This window comes from Myxine glutinosa, chromosome 10 (genome assembly GCF_964187855.1).
Source record: "Myxine glutinosa chromosome 10, kmMyxGlut1.1, whole genome shotgun sequence".
NCBI classification, from domain to species: domain Eukaryota; kingdom Metazoa; phylum Chordata; class Myxini; order Myxiniformes; family Myxinidae; genus Myxine; species Myxine glutinosa.
Genome location: NC_136270.1, coordinates 91,452,136 through 91,473,575, shown reverse-complemented (window position 1 = coordinate 91,473,575; position 21,440 = coordinate 91,452,136). Strand labels below are relative to the sequence as shown.

The 21,440-nt window shown below is 44.5% G+C and overlaps 1 protein-coding gene across 2 annotated transcripts; it reads left to right on the top strand.

Annotated features, from left to right (window-relative positions):
* Positions 1–6,766: 6,766 nt before the first annotated feature.
* On the top strand, positions 6,767–21,183 carry SCNM1 (sodium channel modifier 1). Of its 2 annotated transcripts, none has more exons than XM_068126493.2 (7): positions 6,767–7,321; positions 7,421–7,491; positions 15,721–15,809; positions 15,894–16,074; positions 17,135–17,289; positions 17,450–17,540; positions 20,999–21,183. In XM_068126493.2, exons 1-7 carry the CDS (start codon positions 7,271–7,273, stop codon positions 21,096–21,098), a joined length of 738 nt encoding a protein of 245 aa, XP_067982594.2. In that variant the 5' UTR covers positions 6,767–7,270; the 3' UTR covers positions 21,099–21,183. The 2 variants fall into 2 exon arrangements, with proteins under 2 accessions (XP_067982594.2, XP_067982593.2); XM_068126492.2 differs by having other exon boundaries at positions 17,423–17,540.
* Positions 21,184–21,440: the final 257 nt, after the last annotated feature.

Genomic DNA, 21,440 nt, shown 5'->3' with positions numbered 1-21,440 from the left:
CTACCCCCTACCTTAAAAGGATCCCTACCTTAAGACCATCTTAAACTCTCCTTTGCTTTACTCTCAGGCTTCGGCCTCTGGTCCTATCAATGTCTGTTGTGCTGAATATTTCTTCTGTACTTATTTTGTCTACACCCTTCATTATCTTAAACATCTCCATCATATCCTCTCTTAACCACCTCCTTTCCAATTTATAAAGCCCTGTCTCCTTAAATCGCTCCTCATAGCTGAGTCTAGCTAGGCCCGGAATCAATCTAGACAGAACACTCATTGTGGCAGATGTCATTCCTGAGTTTTGGTGACCAAAACTACTCACATTATTCTAGATGAGGCCCTCTATAAATTCCTATACTGTGTTAAAACCACGTCTTGATTTATAATTTATCCCTCTACGAATACAACCTAAAACCCTGTTTGCATTACCTATAGCTACCTGGCATTGTCCTGTCTGCTTACCTCTTATATCTATTACCACCCCCAAATCCTTCTCCTGTGTGACGTGCTCTAAGATTGCGTCATGTCATGTCTATTGTCATTGTTTTTACCCATGCCCAGCACCTTGCATTGGTTCAGGTTAAATTGCATCTGCCAGTCTTTTGCCCAATCGATGAAAGTATCAATACTTTCCTGAATCTGATCACCACCCGATCTGCTATCTACCTTTCCTCCAATATTTTTGTTACCTGCAAATTTGGAAAGCTGACTCTTAATCCCACTATCCAAATTTTGATGTAAATAATTTTAATAATGGTCCAAGTACTGACCCCTGTGGAACCCCACTACTTACATCCTCCCAGAACGATATCCTCACAATGACAACCACTCTTTACTTCCCATCACTAATCCAGTTTCCAAACCAATTCACTACCTGACCAGCCTCCACAAGCCCTCACCTTGACGAACAACCTCCCATGTGTTACCTTAACCAATACTTTCTTACATTTATATACGGTATAACTATCTCCACTGCACTTCCCTCATCCACCCAATCAGAAACTGCTTCATAGAACTGTAAAAGATTTGTTAGGCAAGACCTTTGGTAATCCCATGCTGGCTGATTTTAATTCGCTTGTAATTATTTAAATGGTTCCTCATCTGGTCCATAAAATTAATGTCTCCAACACTTTCCCCACATAGTTACCTTCGCAAAAGCGGAAGGTTATGTTTTGATCGCTGTGTATTTATTTGTATGTCTGTGTGTGTGTGTGTATGTTATTCGCATAACTCAAAAAGTATTCAACCGATTCGCATGAAATTTGGTGGGATGATAGGTTATTATCCGGGAACCATTTGATTAGATTTTGGAATCGATCGGGTCAAAGGTCAAGGTCAAGGTCATGAAAAGGTCAAAATCGTCTTTTTACCATAGCGCGGTCAATTTGTGTCCAATTTGTATGAAACTAATGCCAAAATGTTCAGAATTCATGTAGTCTTTTATTCAATGCCAAAATGTAGTCTTTTATTTTGGCAACAAAAGTAGCTGCGGCGAAGGTATGCGCTCTACCGAGTGCCCGTTCTAGTTCCCCAATTGTTTTCTTGATCCTTTCATAAGTAACGGAGTTACATTTGCCACTCCCCAATCCTCCGGTACCTGTCCTGCCTCCAGTGAGGTATTAAAGATATCCGTTAAGATATCGCTTACCTGCTCAGCCACTTCCCTCAATGCTCTCGGGTGCATATTATCTTGCTCCAGAGCTTTATCTACTCTTAGATTTCCAAGCTGTTTAAAAAAAAAAACTTTTTCTTTTCTTTGAATACAGAATCGAGGCTCGTGTAAGAGCTAACAGATTGAACATGAAAACATGCACAGACACATAAAACATACCATGAAGGGAGCGAGAGACAAGAGGGGGAGAGAGGGGGAAGCACACAAGGACAACAACAGTAGAGAACAGGGACGTCGGTAGATCTGAGGAAGGGAGAGGGTTGAGGGAGGGGTACACGGTATAAAGCAAATAAACACTTCTAGGAATTTCAGGAAAAAAGTTGGGCATTTAAAGAGGTGGATTTGGGGTGTTTTAACGGGGGTAGAAACTTCCTCCACTCCGACCTGGATATTCTACAAAAGCCCTTTCCTCACCTCCTTCATAGATGCTCACAGCTATTAGCAATTCTCGTGACTGTTCTTGTGTAAATGTCCATCTCGCTTTCCTCTCTAACCACTCTTCCTGTGCGATTTCTCAATGGGCCCACACTTGTCCTAACTTGTTTTTTACCTCTTATATACTTAACAAATGCCTTGCTATTAGTATTATGCTTAATATCCTTAGCCATGTCCTTCTTGTACTTTATTTTGGTTTGCCCGAGTTATTTTGCTTACTTGCCTCTTTCCTCTGCTTACTACACCACTGATATAAATCCGATACTGATATAAATCTAACTCCAGTCATGTTATTTTATACCAAATAAATGCCTTCTGCTTATCATTAATAGCATTCCGTATCTCACTACTCAACCACCCTGGCCTCGTTAATTTTTCAGGATAGAAAATAAACAAATTAATATGCAGGAGTAAAAATAGATGGCCAATGGTCCTATAGCTGATTGCCAAAAAGTGGAGTGATGGATGGATCAGGGTAGAAATAAGAGCTGGATTTGGAATACACATTTTCATGAAGGTCGTATTGACATGATGTTCACAGTCGTTCCAACTCCTATGCTGTTTATGAACCTTTATTTTCGAGATATTGGCCACTTCCAGTATGATGATGTCACTTCCTGGTGTGTCAAAAATAGCCCTATTTGATAAGCAACAACTCTAAGGTGTCGATAATTCATAGTTTCGAGATATTTCCCACTTACTGTATTATGACGTCGATGGTGGCAATATTGTGTTTCAAATAAGTTTCTTTGAATCAAGCGTTCCCATAGGTCAATCGTATATTTTAAGTTTTCCATCGATCAATTAAGCGGTTTCAGAGGTTATTTTTCAAGGTTTTCATATGATGCAATATAACTGCCATATGAGTGGAGGTGAGTTTTGATTCTGGATTTTGGGTGTTTAACCAGAAAGGGGTTGATGGTGGACCATGTATGCCCTGCAAAAACCTGGGGGGAGAGGAGAGGGTACAAAGCACAAAAAGAGCAGTGGGTGCAAGACCAGAAAGGAGGCAGTAGAAGACAGAGAGACCACCGACCTTTCTGTGATGGCGAAGTGGTAGGCCCATTGACTCAGCTTTATTGTAGGAGATTTAAATAATATTGAGAGCCTTGGTTTCCCTGGTAACAAGCCGAGCATGATGTGAGGAAAGGGAAAGGGAGGCAGCTCAGAGGGGAGAGCAGTACCCCATCAAGCTATAGATGAAAGTCTTGTAGGTAAATAGAAGTTCAGGTGTACCCATGAAAGACTTTCTATGATGGAGGATGCCCAGTCGGTGCCTGGCTTTGGAGGCCAACATTGAAATGTGGTTTGCCCAAGAAAGATCATGGCTGATAGTTAGACCCAGGAGTTTGATTGCCTGAACTTCCTCAAGAGGATTATTAAGAAGGTCGATACGGGGGGTTGTCAGATGGTCTTTTCGGAGAGATAGTGTGAGTATGAGATTTGTCAGGATTGAAAGACATATTCCAAGTGTTTGACCAGGTTGTGATTTTTTTTTTCAAGGTCTAAAGAGAAGGAATAGATTGCAGCCTGCCTGCTTGAAGGATGAGACATGTCACGACAAAGGGTGGAGTGTTGAGTCATCAGCAAATATATAAACGGGATTTTCCAGTCAGAAATATAAATTCTGAAGATAAGGAATAGGTTTGGGCCCAGAACACTGTGTTGGGGAAACTCCAGCCTTGACAAGGAGAGGTGATGAAAGGATTCTGGTGATGAAAGGATTCTCTTGAGAGCCAAACGTTCGCTACGAGAGTAGAGGAAGTCAGTTAGGCATGTGTGCAGTCGGCCTTGGATGCCATAGGCAGGGAGTTTGGAGAGCAAGGCCGGATGCCAGGCTGTATCGAAAGCAGGAGATATGACCAGAGAGATGGCCCTGAACTCATGTCTGACATTGAGAGCCTCCATCCATTGTTGGGTGAGTAGAAGCAACATGTCCAAGGTGGAATGGCCTGGTCTGTAACCAAATTGGTGATCTGAGATGAGGTTGTTGTAGAAATGGAAGGATTTCATATCAACTGCGATGATGGATTCCATGATCTTGCTGATGATCGAAAGTGAGCTACTAGTTATATAGTTGAGGAGATCAGTTTTTGCACATTTTTATGCAATACAGTGATGTTGGCAGATTTCCAAGGAGATGGAAGATGAGGGCAAATCCGTTCAGCCATCACTTCATTTTCTTTTCTTCATCACTTCATTCACTCCTTCATTCCTCTTTTCTCCCACCTCTGGAACAAACTCCCTCACTCTCTTCAATCCCACTCCACCCTCCAGGTCTTTAAAACAGCTGTTCACCACCATCTCTTATCTTCCCCCATCCAAAACCTTGATCTTTTCTACCCCTGCTAATTTCACCCCAAATCCACTTTTTTGAAATACCAACTTCTGTCCTGGAAGTCCTTGGTGTCCTTGTGTTTTATACTTCTCTCACCCCCCCCCCCCCCCACCCCCCTTCCCACGCCTCCTCCCCCCAAGCCCTCTCCCTCCCACATTTCTCCCTGCTCTCAAATGTTGTTTGTGTGCTTCCTTTCCTCTCCCCATCTTGTCTTCCACTCCCTCTTTTTATATATTTTGTTTGTCTGGTTGATTTGTTTGTGAAGTAAATGTCAGCTCTTTCACGAGCCTCGACTCAGTATACAAAAAAAAAAAAAAAATGTCTGGGTTTTTCAGCAGTGGCCTGGTTTGAGAGATCGGCCAGCTTAGAGTGGAGATCTCGGATGCTTGAGGTCCACACAGTTAGAGATGTGGGGGAGGAGGTGTTGAGGATGGGGGGGGCGGTTGTGGGGGAAAGGTAAGGCTAAAATAGATCGGTTCAGCGGTTTGAGAGAAGATCATTTTTAAAGGTTTGTTTTCCTGTTAGAGGTTTTCCTGTAAGAATATTGGTAAATGTTTTCCTGTATTGATAGGTTAAATGGTTTGAGAAGAAGATTGTTGAAGGCTTTCATGTAATCCAAAATTGTGGCCAAACTACATTGAAATTTAAGTACTTGGGGGCCTTTAAACCTTAGGTCAGAGGTGGAGTGGGAGGATGCCATTAACAAACGTGAGTTCGAGCACACCAAGGATCATTTTCGCCGTTTGTTCACAATCCCATTAGAAGTTTTGGAGAAGAAGTTTCAAGTGTTTATGGATGGACGGACGAAGCGTAATGCCATAAATTCACCTGGACTATGTTCCAGATGAGCTAAAAATGAAGGGAGGATCATGCACATCCAGTTGGTGATATCACCAGCAGCCATGCAGTCAGGTGTAATAGCTCACGGTCAACTTTGGTGCCCCACAGGTTTCCAGATCGCCTGCAAGTCCATGGCCCTGTACTCCACATGCCACTGAACGGTGTTTTGACCTGCAAGCTCCCCACAACTAAATTCCAAACATGCTTGCTCCTAACACATCTCACGCTACCGAAATATACTGCATTATCCCTCCCGTCAAAAGTAAGCAGTCTTTTTCACATATATTGAGGTGTAATTAACCAAAGACGTGGTCTCAAAATGTGGGATCACCCGATATTCCTCAGACCACAGCTGATGTTGACCGCAAGGTTCAACATGGAACTAATTTGTATAATTCAGTTTGTTCACACAGTGGATACTTGATGATTAACGAATTACCGGAATCATTTATCATCGGAGATGCTTCTTTTCTCCTAACCATTCATGAATAAAGAAGTGGAATGGTATCCCAAATATCAGATAATCCAGGGTCCCCATCATTCTGTTTGAATTTGGCACTCGGTCTGTGTTTTCAAGACTCAAGAACATGCTTTTTGACCGTGGGAAATTCTCCAGGGTATACAGTAGGCATCAAATGTGTTGGAGAAGAAATCTTTGTTAGTGATTCACATTGTCGAGATGATGACGCAGGCAAATGCTCAGCTGATGGCAAAACCATAATTCTGAAGGTCACTTCCATCTCAAACCTTGTTCAATACATCAGAGACATCGATTTGTTTTGATGTCATTTGTTTTATTATACACAACGTCTGCCTTTCATTCAATTGGATTTCTATGATGAGGCAATAATTAAAAGAAATATTGGGTTTTGATCAAAAGTTTTGTCATTCGAGAACTTATTTTCAAGTGTATTAGAGCATTATTTGTCGATATTTAGAAGTCTTTAGAATTTATGACAAAAATAAACACTCACAAAAAACTTTCCCCTCCCTCTGCTCGGCAAAATTATATTTTTCAGTGTGCAATGTAAATTTTTGCACCCCCTCTCCCAACCTAAAATCATGGAATCAAGGCCTGGACTCTATATCCATTGCATGTGAGCCACACACATACCCATTCACAAATTACGTACGCAGGTGTGCCTGTATTAAACATAAACACCAATACACAGGGGTTCACCATTCCTTTCCATCTGGGGTTCAATATTGTCCTTTGCTTACTATGCAGTGACTGAAAAATAATGTCCAAGTTGCAGCGAATCTGATTCGTTGCCCTTTTTAGTTTTTGTCGCGGCATATGTGGTTTGATCAGATATTCTACACGGCCGTGGGGATGAAGGTCAGGTAGGTGGGCTCGTCCGTGGACCAAATGGTTGTTGTGCCCCGTTTGCGTATTTACGAACTCCAAATGCTAAGCCCACTTTGGACACATGAGGGCGATCGATGATTCAGTTACGGACTTACGGTCCAGGAAGAAGAAGGTGAGTAAAAGAGGAAGAAGAAGAGAGATTCTGGCGTCTATGCTGCCCCTGTGGACCGGATCTAATTACTTACAAACACAACAGTGGCAATCTCTGTTTGGGTCAAGCGGGCATCTCTGACTGATTATCCTGTCAAAGATGCACCGGCTGTTTATCCCGTGATTAAATTTGTGAGAAACGGAGGAAATTGTTAAGATTTGTGGCCTCTCGCCTTCCTACCTTCAGGGGACTGACAAAATGTATTGAAGCGTGGCATATATAGAGCGCGCGGCTCTCTTACATTCTAGAAGAAGAAGAAGAACATCAGTAGTAGTAGTAGTAGTAGTAGTAGTAGCATTAGTAGTGGTATTAAGAGTAGGAACGTTTCGTCACTGTACTGTACTTTGGAGTGACGTCATCATCCTCGTACTGTATTCATGGTTCCGGTAATACGGCGCCGTTTTTGTTTCCATAGCAGTCGTGATTGTTTTGAGGTGCAGGGTCCTCCACTGAGAATGTGATTGCCTCCAGATGTCGTTCAAAAGGGACGGCGATGATGCGAGCCAACTTAATGCGTTGAAGGTGAGAACATCACCTTTATAAATATTAAATGTCGTATGTAATTTATAAACACCGTGTAAGAGAATCCTGGATTTATTCGTTTCATTTTATCCTCTGCAGAAGCGGCGTGTTTCAGACCTTCTGGCCTTCAACATCCCGCAGGAGGAGGCGCTGCTCCTCAGCAATGGACGGTAAGTTGGAAATTTTGTCTTTGAGTTGCATAACAGGTGTTCTCAGGTTATCTGCAGTTTGGTCTGGCTGGGCTGTCAAGTGTACAGTTCACCACAAAAACCAGCCAGGCCATTCAAATATCGCATGTCGGACCGAGAAGAAGTACTTGTGGTATTTGTATTTCATCTGATCGACATCATGAGCACCACAGAAATTGGCTTCATTTACCTTCCATTGAAGCTTCTCCTAAACCTTATGGACTCCTTAAACTCCATTTTATGTTAAGATAGTCCTCCAGAGTCCCTACGTAGACCTCCTTGCAAATTGTAACGACTTCCCCCAAATCATATTGTACCCTAATAAGCCCCTATTTTAGTTATCTTCCATAGTTCTCAGTTGAGCTCCATGATGTGGTTTCACTTTCTTTTATTTTCATTCCCCCTCCTCTGCTACTTCCACGATCATTGCTCCTTCTCCGCTACTTCCACGATCATTGATCCCCCTCCGCTACTTCCACGATCATTGATCCTCCTCCGCTACTTCCACGATCATTGATCCTCCTCCGCTACTTCCACGATCATTGATCCTCCTCTGCTACTTCCACGATCATTGCTCCTTCTCCGCTACTTCCACGATCATTGATCCCCCTCCGCTACTTCCACAATCATTGATCCCCCTCCGCTACTTCCACGATCATTGATCCTCCTCCGCTACTTCCACGATCATTGATCCTCCTCCGCTACTTCCACGATCATTGATCCCTCTCTGCTACTTCCACGATCATTGCTCCTCCTCCGCTACTTCCACGATCATTGATCCCTCTCTGCTACTTCCACGATCATTGCTCCTCCTCCGCTACTTCCACGATCATTGATCCCCCTCCGCTACTTCCACGATCATTGATCCTCCTCCGCTACTTCCACGATCATTGATCCTCCTCCGCTACTTCCACGATCATTGATCCCTCTCTGCTACTTCCACGATCATTGATCCTCCTCTGCTACTTCCACGATCATTGATCCTCCTCCGCTACTTCCACGATCATTGATCCCTCTGCTACTTCCACGATCATTGATCCTCCTCCGCTACTTCCACGATCATTGATCCTCCGCCGCTACTTCCACGATCATTGATCCTCCTCCGCTACTTCCACGATCATTGATCCTCCTCCGCTACTTCCACGATCATTGATCCTCCTCCGCTACTTCCACGATCATTGATCCTCCTCCGCTACTTCCACGATTATTGATCCCCCCTCTGCTACTTCCACGATCATTGATCCTCCTCCTCTACTTCCACGATCATTGATCCCCCTCCGCTACTTCCACGATCATTGATCCCCCTCCTCTACTTCCACGATCATTGATCCCTCTCCGCTACTTCCACGATTATTGATCCCCCCTCTGCTACTTCCACGATCATTGATCCTCCTCCTCTACTTCCACGATCATTGATCCCCCTCCGCTACTTCCACGATCATTGATCCCCCTCCGCTACTTCCACGATCAACGATCATTGCTCCTTCTCCGCTACTTCCACGATCATTGATCCTCCTCCGCTACTTCCACGATCATTGATCCCCCCCCCCCCCCTCCGCTACTTCCACGATCATTGATCCTCCACCGCTACTTCCACGATCATTGATCCCCCACCGCTACTTCCACGATCATTGATCCTCCTCCGCTACTTCCACGATCATTGATCCCTGTCTGCTACTTCCACGATCATTGATCCCTGTCTGCTACTTCCACGATCATTGATCCTCCTCCGCTACTTCCACGATCATTGATCCGCCCCCTCCGCTACTTCCACGATCATTGATCTTCCACCGCTACTTCCACGATCATTGATCCCCCTCCGCTACTTCCACGATCATTGATCCTCCTCCGCTACTTCCACGATCATTGATCCTCCTCTGCTGCTTCCACGCTCTCTAGGTTGCCAGTTTGTAATTGTTGTTGTCCACCGGTTATCAAATCCTTGTGTTTTCTGTCTGAGCCATTTGTTTCCCTTCTTGTCCCTTTTAGTTTTGCAAGACGGTATCTTTCCATGGCTCTTTGCCATTAGTTATTGTTAGGTTAACACATTCATTGTAAACTTTCCTTTTCAGACAAGGATAGTTTACTTTTCATTACTTTTTTTAAATTATTTTTCCAAATGTTGCCCATCCTGCTCTAGTATGTTTCTTCAATTCTCAAAAGTGATCCGTAGTGATTGCTGTTCACCACCATCTCAAGTCATTCCCCATCCAAAACCATGATCTTTTCTATGCCTGTTAAGCCACACCTCCCCCACCCCCACCCCCACCCCCACCCCCACCCCTCCCAATTTTTGCTTATATATCCATCTTGTCCTCCCCTTGCGACTTGCGTTCTCCCCAAAGCTCATTGTTACCTGCATCCCTTGTTTGTCCGTCTCCGTCTGCATTCTCCCTCCACCCCTGCTGTTGGCATTTCCCCTTTTTCCTGCTGTTCCCTTTGTTATGTTGTGTCCTGCTCTGTTCTCTGGCCTAGCTCTTCCATGAGCCTAAACGATATATTTGAAAAAAACATTTCAATGATAATTCATAAGTAAATGCAATTTATCTCTCTTACTCTGGACTTCTGGAAGTTTCACCCATCTCCACACAGGAACTCTCGAACTCAGCCAGAGTGACCATCGGGTTCTTGGTCACCTCTTACCAAGGCCCTTCCCCCCCCCCCCCCCCCCCTGATTGCTCAGTTTGGCTGGGCGGCCAGCTCTAGGAAGAGTCCTGGTTGTTCCAAACTTCTTCCATTTAAGAATTATGGAGGCCACTGTGCTCTTGGGAACCTTTAATGCAGCAGAATTTTTTTTAGGCTTCCCCAGATCTGTGCCTCGACAAAATCCTGTCTCTGAGCTCTGCAGGCAGTTCCTTCGACCTCATGACTTGGTTTTTGCTCTGATATGCATTGCCAGCTGTGAGACCTTATATAGACAGGTGTGTGCCTTTCCAAATCATGTCTAATCAATTGAATTTACCACAGGTGGACTCCAATCAAGGTGTAGAAACATCTCAAAGATGATCAAGAGAAATGGGAGGCACCTGAGCTAAATTTCAAGTGTCATAGCAAAGGGTCTGAATACTTATGTAAATGTGATATTTCAGTTTTTTCTTTTTAATAAATTTGCAAAACTTTCTAAAATCCTGTTTTCTCTTTGTCTTTATGGGGTATTGAGTGCAGATTGATGAGGGAAAAAATGAATTTAAACGATTTCAGCATAAGGCTGCAACATAAGAAAATGTGAAAAAAGTGAAGGGGTCTGAATACTTCTGAATGCACTGTGTATATATATATATTGTTGCGGTTTTAGAACCCACACTTGTAAATATGACATCATTCTTGTAAATATGACATTATTAAAGGGTTAAAGGTTGCACCCCATAGTTAGGCCACAAGCAACACGTAGGCCACCATAGGATTTCAGTTATTTCATTAGTATGTGTATAGGTAAGGCCGTGTTTCCAACAGTTGAATCTGCGTTGTGTCAATCAAATAAGAAGTAGGCCCATTCTGTTCATTTTGCAGCCTCCCTCTCCAAGAGACGCCATTACGCGCCCTCCAGTCTGCCCTATGGCTCTCCCAATTTGTTACGCGCCTTTGTTAGCAGCAGCTGCCTTAGCGCTCACTCAACGCCGCCATAAGCCACGCGGTGAGGCCCGGGAAAAGGGGACGGAACGCCAAGAAGAAGGTGTGGCCACATCATCCAGCCGTCAAAGGCGGGGCCGGTAAGCCCTAACCAGCCAACCAGGGCTGAAGTGACATCACCGACAGGCGTGGCTTTGGGGCCTGCGGAGTGATCGCTTGGTCGAGTTATATAAGCGCGAACGCAAAGCCCTTTCACAGGACTTGCCAGCGAGCACATTTACCAACAGGACTTACTTACCAGAGCGCGCATGAACTTACTAATCGGGAGAGCGCACCTTTGTAAAGACTTACCGCGTGAGAGAGCTCGCCTTGACTGACTTGCTGGGAGAACGTGCGTTGCATTGACGGGACTGATGCAGGGGCGCTTATGAAAGAAGGACCTTATCAAAGGAGTTCATTGGAGAGGGGGCGTTTGGCGCCTTTGTATAGTGCACATATTACGTACGCAGCGTACCAGCTTCCCCCCGTTATATAACTTGTCCGGTCGCGTTCCACTACACGCGGAGAGCTGCTGCCATTTTCCATCCGCTGCACGGTACGAGTCGGGAACCGGACAAGGTGGACGCCATCGCCGGACCCTCTACCTGTTCCACCCTACCATCTACAATCCCCGTGTGAGTGTGTATGTTTGTCCTGGGTATTAAGAATAAGACTGTCTAAGGCTGCCCTGTGTAACTGCTTCTTCCTCTTCCTATCTTGTATATTTCTTTCGTTTCCTCTTCTCCTTCTTGTAAATAATTAATAAACCAATCTTTGTTCTTCCTATTTTCTGGGTTTCCTCTTTATCCAATCGCATTCGTCTTTTCTCTAATTGGGTAAACGTGGCACGATTAGAAACCGCTCAGGATCGGGTTTAGTCACATTGTTAACGGCTCGGATCGCGGATCGCTATCCGCGAGGCGTTTCCACCAATATCCGTGGTTCGAGCGGGAGTTATCTCCTTGCTTTACGGCCGGTGGTAGTACTTAGGTAATTGGACTAAGACTCGACCAACAACCCTACTTACCATCGACCGGAAGGAACGTTATAACCCGCAGGACTCGGGTCGGCCAGATAACAAGACAAGGGGATTAACCCCCCCTTGATAAGGGGAGAGCCGACGTCCGATATCCGTAACTATATATATATATATATATATATATATATATATATATTGTTACGGACACGACTTTGATGTTATGGTGGGCCGAGCGGAATGGCCGCCGTGTTCGCACAAGTTACCCGATTATACTCGAACCTTGGCCGAGTCGCGCTACGCTAAATCAATTGAGGAAAGGACACAACGGCTGGGTTTAAAATGACACGACACCAGGGGTACGGTTCTCAAGACCTCCGGAGGAGGTTATAATATTGCGGAAGGTTAGATTACAGGGATGAGAGAGACAGCATAGAAAGATAGGCACTTAATTACGGTCTTATAGTAGCCCCGACAGACGACAGATAAACAGGACAAAACTGACTCACACGGGGATTGATGGCAAGGAAAGCGGGTAGTCGATGGCTCAAGGTGCACTCTTGGCTCAGGGACAGAATCGACCCGGTCCGGTCCAGAGATGCGGGAGGTCTCACAGCGCTCCGAGGTGGCGTCTGGTTCTCTCTTTCGTGGCTGAGGCGCATCTGACGTCACGTCCGGTAAGTCGCTGCGTATATCCGGCGGGGAGTGACACGCCCTCGGCTCGTTAGCTCCGCCCCAGATGGAATCGGCCCGCCGCTTCTCACTGGCTGCGGGGGGTTACCGGGCTCCGCCCCTGACGAGGAGCTGACAGCCAGCCCCTTCGTGGTAACCCCGTGGAGCGCATGGGCAATGGCGGCTAACCAAGCCGGAGTGAGGACGCACACTCCCCGCGCCGCGCCGCCCCCCTCTGTTGTTGTAGTTGTTGTTGTAGTTGTTGTTGTTGTTGTTGTTGTAGTTGTTGTTTCATGGGGAAGATGGGAGGAGGTATGGGGAGGTCCTAAACTCACTACTGGTGCCATACAATCACATTCTGGTGCAACGAAGAGTCAGAATTAATGGAAACGAGTCCTTAACTGACATAGACTAAGAATAACTAGCAAGATGTCCGAAAGTTGTCTACGTGAGATGCGGTGGACCTGGGCACGACATTTAATGGGGGAAGAAGGGGAAGGTCGGTTCTACAGAGTGTTATTTACAGGCAATGGGACTAGGGAATGGGGGATTGGGGATAGTTGGGGAGTATTGGGGAAATAGGGGAATATTTACAAGCGGATATGGAGGCCAAGTCCCATATCCGCAACAATATATATATATATATATATATATATATATATATATATATATATATATATGTTAAAGTAAAAGGACAGTTTAATTTTCACGACATTTTCTTTTCCAAATGCTGCCATTCTGCTCTAAAATGTCTTAAATTCCCAAAAGTTATTTTTAGATATTGAGGGTTAACATAGCTATATAATAAAGCACATGGATGAGCTGAAAGACGGAGGGTTGAGAAGCATAAATATACTGACAGTGGAAAGGGAAGGGCAAGTATGTGGAGGAAATGTAGGAGGAGAAGGAGGCGAAAATCTGCAGAGGAGAAAAGTTCTGTTGAAGTACAAATATGAAATGACGTAGGGTGATTATGATCTGAACAGCAAATGACGCAAGGAACCGGAATGGACTGAAAATAGTTGCACAGATGGGAGAGAAATCGGTGGACAAATGGTTTTAGGTGATGTGTCAAACGAAATGTATGTATAATACAGACAAGGTGTGGATTGGTTGTCGAGCATGTGCATTTGGATAAAATATTGTGCAATTTAGGGTGACTGATCAAACATTGTCATGAGAGGGCTCTGCTGTAGACCCCCCATTATCTTCTCGCCCAACTGACTGTGCCAGCTTTATCCTGGAAACCCAGACACTAACTCTTTCACCCTTAGTGGACCACCTTCCCTCTCCACATTACCTTCATCCTACCCTCCCCCTCCACCCCCACCTTATCACCTTCCTTTCATCTAAACTGCATCCACCAGCTTCCATCCAGTCCCCATTGTGTCCTGCTGTTGCCACTGCACTTTATGTGATGCCTTTGTACTCGCTATAATTAACACACTTCCTGCTTTATGGTGAACCATTCCTAAGGTAAAAATAAACACTCAATGTGACCCTATCACAGTCTATGCTTAGGGAAGGCACAGACAAATCCCACAGGTCATTCCACAAAGGCTCGCAGCAGAAACCTTTACTTCCTGAGACTTTTCACCGCACCCTCTGGAAGCTTGTGCTATCCCATTACTTTAGAATCCATCATTCTCTGTTGAGCTAAGCAAAAAACATTACAAATGCATTCAGAAGTTGCCTTTTAAAATCAAAATCGCTTCATCAATGTCCTGCTTTGCTTCACCCTTTTGCTCTTTCCCTTTTTAATCTTCCATTTGGATTTAATTTTTTTCTACAGTGATCTCAGATTTGTAGAGGAGCTTTGTACATGGTATAACATATATGAGGATGTTGCGTGTAGGATATCTCACAATAGATCATTGCACTTTTGCACAGAATAAAAGGATGTTAGGAGGAATGGACGCATCAGCACTGTGGGTAGGATTTGAACTGCGATCCCAGTATCATGAACTATGCACTCCATTGGGAGCAACAAACAGGTGAACTCAAATTGTATCTACCTTTGTCCATATATTTTTACATGCATCAATTTTCTCACCTTACAGCATCATCATGCATCTTTAAGCTGAAACATACGTCGAGCGTGACCAACAGCTATAAAGACTTTTTTGCAAACCACTCTTTCTTCTTCTTTTTCCTTGTTCTACAGGAGTTGAGGATGAGCTAAAGGATGGAAGATGGCATGTTAAACTGACGGAGTGGCAGAGGGGAATTGGTCGATATTGGATAAGTTACAACCAAATGTATCGCAGTCAGACAGATAGACAGACAGACACTAAATTGCGTATTTTAGTATGATTTGCGTATGTTCCTGTCTGACGGCAATGGTTGGTGGACTTTAAATATCCCACGGTGTCCTTCGCGAAGAGTAGGCGAGCTATCACCGGCACCATGGAGCAAAATTACAAATTCCTGCCCTGAGTTCCTGTGTCGGAGTGACTACCCGTCCAGGATTGTAACCCTCGCCATATAAACTGCTTCAGCAGCATGGATACTCTATATAGAGCATGGGACCACATTGAGAGGTCCTTGTGGTCAGCCAGATTGGGGAGCTGTACATCATTGTATTTTTAATGAAGACCTTATATGCCCTCCTGAGCTATGGGTGGCTAATAATGTACCATACCAAGGTGCTGAATAGCTTTACAGGCTAGCTTGTCGATAGGTCTGCCCAAGACAGGTTGAGGATAATAGTGAGGCCTCGCAGCACTAGAGACTGCTCATCACCACGTGGGTTGACTGGAATGTTTACCAAGAAGTCCTTTTGGAAGGACAGAGAGAACATGGGATTTTTCTGTATTGAAACACAACACGTTCTCGGTGTTTGAATATAAACTTAATTCTTCCAGGTTTGCAAATTGTATTTTGATTGTCTTGGACGAGCTTCAAGATTACAATGTGTATATAACAAGGAAATGACTATTGTGACCATGTAACAGGTTTGCTTGCACCGTGTGCTCTTGGAGACCAGTGTTCGACACCATGGACGTCCTGGCTGTACATCGGGCTGGAAAGCGACATCTAGCAAGTGAATATGGGATTCTTTAAAATCGATTTTGGCTCTTTAATGTGATAAATAAGACTGATATTTATTTGTCTAAACGTCTCTCAGGCTTGTGCAGGTTCAATGTACAGCAACAGTGCTTAAGGGAAGAAATTCAAAAGCGGAGACAGGCGGCCTTTCTTCAAGAAGATGACTCAGATCCAGCACCGCTGCTCAGCCAGACGCGACATCGAGTCCACTGTGCCTTGCTTCGAAGCATACCTTACAATAGTTGCTGTCAGCGAGGCCGGTGGGTGAATCGGGAGGAATGGGATGGTAGGGAGTGGGTTAATCGTGAATTTGAGCTATGAAGCTGGATAGGTGCATCCACCAAAATGAGGTGGAGTGAGTATGAGCTCAGTCCTCACACCTCACGTCTAACCACACTTATCTTTTAACAAGTTTGGTCATCCGATCAAGATTGGGTTATTTAAACTTTAGTAATCCGTCAAGATTGCTGTTTAAAGCTGTAGCAAAAATTACCTCGGGAGTGCAACACTGCATGATGGGCCAAATGGTCTCATTAACTTGTTTAAGGTCGTGCAGGATCGTGCGAACGCTCCTCACACTCGGTGTAGTCCCAAAGAGACCATGCACCCTTTGTGTATTATTTTCCATTTTGCAAAAGCAAAATAAATATTTAAATGCAATTGGTTTGATTCCGAACAGAGAATCACTCACATCGGAGGCGCAAGCTCCGCCGAGGGGGGGCACCCAACATGTGACACTCGGTTGGTCAAAGCACCGTTATTTCTTGTTTTAATTTCTTTTATTTCCTGTTTTAATTTAATTAGGAATTGAAAGTTTTTATTATGATGTTGACCTTCCTGGTGTTAAGACAATACAGCACAGCAAATCTCGTGGAAAATGTCCCGGAAATTCCCGGGACAATTCCCTTATACGTTTTCAAACCCCCGGGACAATTTCCACGAGATTTGGTGTACCGTATTGTTTTAACAGGCCAAAGGTCAACTTTGCTATTATCATTAACCCTGTCGTCCTCAAGTCCAACGTTTTTCCTTAAACACCTCGTTGGTAAGAAGTATGGTCTCTACCACTTGTCTTTCAGCTGTTCCATCAGCCAAACATATATAAAAAAGTGTTTCTTGTCTCTTTTTGGCTGTTTGGTTTACTGAGGTATAAACTGGATGATGAGATGTAATTTAACAACTGAGGTTATTTTTAAAATTGAAAGCTGTAGGAGTTTGTGGAACTCTTTTCCATTTGTGATTGGTTCATATGGATCTCTTACCCCTTGACATCCCTGGTGTGGCCCTCTTGTTGAATAAATAAATTTTCCGTACCTTCAGAAGGAAAACGGCTGCCGATGGTGATAGCACCTCCGCATTTCCTGAAAAGAGAATGGACAAACCTTGCGAGGGACCATCGCACAACAAGGCAGAAGCAGAACCAGATACAGCACCACTCCCACCTGTACCTGAGCAATCTTTGGATCACTTTGGAGGTTTGTGCAAGTCATTTCGAAGAAAGAATCATATTATTTTCCTTTTCTCTTCCTGTTATACTATCACAGTCTCAGGAAGCCTTGATGTCTCCAATCTCATGGCCTGTTCATTCTCCCTTTTGTCTCTATTCAGTCTCCTCTTTTGTTCATGTGGCAACAGACGATGAAGATGGGACAAAATCTGATGCGACATCTACAGAGGAAAAGGTTACTCGACGCCGAGAGCTGGAACACTACCTTCACCTGCGCAGGTAGCGCATTGGATATGGAAATTAAAATGGCTCTTTATTTAAGACAGATGGATGGGATAACATAGTGGTGATGTTCTCCTTACTATAATTAATGGACCGTTGTGTGTGTGTGTGTGTGTGTGTGTGTGTGTGTGTGTGTGTGTGTGTGTGTGTGCGTGTGTGTGTGTGTGTTTTTCTGTTTGTTGTGGCAACTCCTACAGTCGTGGGCCGATTACATCCAGACTTGCTATTTAGGATCGGCATGACCCCAATCAGTGCATAGGAGTGTTTTTATCTTTTTCTGTGGTCTCTGAGTGAGGGAGGGGGTGAGACGCAAATTCTCTTTGTAAATGTGTATCGTGTAGCGCCATTCCAGGTGGGAGAGGGTATCACAAGTCCCCACCCTCCACAGTACAGTATTGCTGTCCCCACGCTTTTCCAGTGCCGTGAGGTGTTTTGAATTACGCAGTGGGAGGTATTCTAAAAAAAAAATTTTTTTTAGATCACTATAATCTATTTACATCTCGTACCTTGACTTCTAATTTTAAAGCCATTGTATGAGGCCAGAAACTTCCACTTGTTAAAGATCATAGTATCTTTCACATCCTTTAGTAAGCGTATATGGAATGACTGGAATGTGACATTGATTGACTGTGTATAGGTATATTCTCATTCTGATTTATCATGCTCTGTTGCAGAGCATCAGTGCTGCTGAAGCAGTTTATTGCTTCAGCAGCACTGCACCCCGGTTATTCCGGGTGGTTTTGCCATTGCCTTACTAGCAGTAGTTGGAGAGTTTGTTAATTGTGCTGGCAACAGCTCACCTGCCCTTCGCGAATGACACTATTGGATCTTTAACGTCCACCGACTAATGCTGGCAGATGGGATGCCCTGTTTATCGTCCACCCGAGGGACGGCACACACATTGATGAATCACCCTGCATGTGAAGCACTAGGATGACAGTTTATACATGGGTTGGGATTAAATTCCAGGATTGACAGCTTAGCGGCGAGTCTGCATACCTCTCGGTCATCCTGCCAACGTGTGTGTGTGTGTGTGTGTGTGTGTGTGTGTGTGTGTGTGTGTGTGTGTATGTGTGTGTGTGTGTGTGTGTGTGTGTGTGTGTGTGTGTGTGTGTGTGTGTGTGTGTGTGTGTGTGTGTGTGTGTGTGTGTGTGCTCGCTCCTCTGGCAGGGCGTTTAAGATTTAAGAGCACATGGCCTGTTTTAGTCACTGATGAAGGCAACTGTCGCACTGAAAACGATGAAGGGCACCATTTTCTTGGCAAACAAAACTCACAGTGTTGTCCTTTTGCATTTTCCATTCTGCATGTCTCACACTTTTGTTGATTACACTACCGGTCAAAAGTTTTAGAACACCTCAATTTTTCCAGTTTTTATTGAAATTTAAGCAATTCAAGTCCAGTGAATGACCTGAAATGGTACAAAGGTAAGCAGTAAAGACAGACAGACCATTATAACCCTTAAAAGTGTAGGTCTTTCCTTTAGAGAGATTGCAAAGAAAGCCAAGGTGACAGTGAGTACACTTTCCTACACCATCACAAGGCACTTGGAAACTGGAGGGAATTCTGACAGGAAGAGGTCTGGCGGACCCAAAGGCACAACAGAATCAGAAGACAAGTTTCTGAGGGTCAACAGCTTGCGTGATAGGTGGCTCACAGAACAACAACTTCAAGCACAGCTTAACACTGGTCACGTAAGCAAGTCTCAGTTTCAACTTTGAAGAGAAGACTTCGAGCTGCAGGCTTGACAGGTCGAGTGGCAGTAAGAAAGCCATTGCTAAGATGGCAAAATAAGAAAAAGAGGCTTGCCTGGGCCATGACGCACCGCCAGTGGACTACTGAAGACTGGAAGAAGATCTTATGGACCGATGAATCAAAATTTGAAATCTTTGGAAGATCTTTATGAAATCTTTATAAAAAACTCTCTTCCTCACTCGCCCTGCACTGCCCTCTCTCCACCTCACCCCCAGGAATACCTTTGGCTACGGCTTCCCCTTCGCTCCCACCTTTTGTTCATATGTGTGTTGTACCGTCCACCAAACAGTGATGACTCCATCTACATCTCGCTGTCTGATAATATGGACCAACTTCTATCTACTCATCCCAACTCTCTCTTCCTCATATGTGGTGCTTTCAACTGTCACCATGCCAGTTGGCTGGGTGTGGGTACCTCTCTCACCAGCCATGGCTCTTCAGCAAAGGACTTCTGTGACTCACTGGGACTGACACAATCTGTCAATTTCCCGACCCGGATCTCAGTCAACGGAGCATCTTCTCTTCTGGACTTGGTTATGACTAACTTCCCTGAAAATGTCTGCTGCTCTTCTTCTGCTCCAATCGGCTCTTCTGATCATGTGCTTGTTAAAGTGGACATCTCTCTGACCATTCTCAGAGAGCCTCCTCAGCGTCGACGAGTCTGGCATTTCACTCAGGCCAACTGGCACGGTCTTCGAGCAGCCATCAATCATCTGGACTGGTCTCCCATCTCTACCGCCTCTGACATCAACTCATCCTGGGAATTCTTCCAAAGCAGATGTTTTTGTACGCCGTTGAGTAGGCGAAAGGATTGTTCCTCAGTGTGTGACACCAACTGTCAAACATGGAGGAGGAAGCGTGATGGTCTGGGGCTCTTTTGCTGGATCCAGAGTCGGCGACTTGCACAGAGTGACTGGCATCCTGAACCAAAAGGGCTACCACAGCATTTTGCAGCGCCGTGCAATACCCTCTGGTATACGCCTAGTTGGTCAGGGGTTCATCCTACAGCAAGATAATGACCCTAAACACACCTCCAGGCTATGTCAAAACTATCTTCGAGGAAAATAACAAGACGGGAGGCTTCAAATCATGGAATGGCCAGCACAGTCTCCAGACTTAAACCCCATCGAGCTGGTTTGGGATAAACTGGACAGAAGGGTGAAAGCAAAGCAACCTTCAAGTGCAACACATTTGTGGGAACTTCTGCAACAGTGTTGGGAAGAACTTCCCGAACAATATTTGATTTCCATTGTAGAAAGAATGCCACGAGTGTGTTCGGCGGTTATATCTGCAAAAGGTGGCTACTTTACTGAGTCAAAAATTTAAATTAAATTTTGTTAAACAAAATGATTCTATGATTTATTTTTAATCTCCAATTGTTTATTTGTTCTATGCTTAATTTCAGAGTACATTGAGACATTAAACTGCGTAAATTTCTGTAAAAACTGAAAAAATTGAGGTGTTCTAAAACTTTTGACCCATAGTGTATATATACATATAATTGCTAGAAAAAGAAGATATTGTATGGATATATGCAGTTGTTCTACGATAAATGGCTACCATATCATTTGTACTAAGTGTGCTTTGCTCATGACGCGAAGCTTTGACAGCATGTGTCTGGTTCCACAATATGTATTTGGCCTGATGCGTGGCTCACAATCCCATACTGTAACTTTACTTCAAACGTCCTTGTGACCCACAGCTCGGGCTGGGTTAAAGACAAGGCCGGGTGCTGGGTAAAAGATGAGAATGCCGAGTTCGACTCTGATGAGGATCAACCACCACAGTCACAATCATCTTGACCGCTTCCCTAGCCGATGCGAGCTCGTGCTAACAAGCAACCCAAGTGTAAAAATCAATAAAAACATACGTGATACACACCACAAATACCGTTTGGTTATTTATTGTCATCACAATGATTTCCATGGTTATTCATGAACTACAATATAATGAATATGAATGAATGATCGTTTTAAGGCCATTTTCCCCACTACAGCGGGGGTTGGCCTTGCGGGCCCCATGAGCTCATGGTTCCCTGTTTGAGGCAATGTTTTTTTTTATGGCCGGATGCCCTTCCTGACGCCAACCCTTGGTCGCCTCTTACGATGCGCAGGGATACGGTGTACCTATTCTAAATCTGGGTA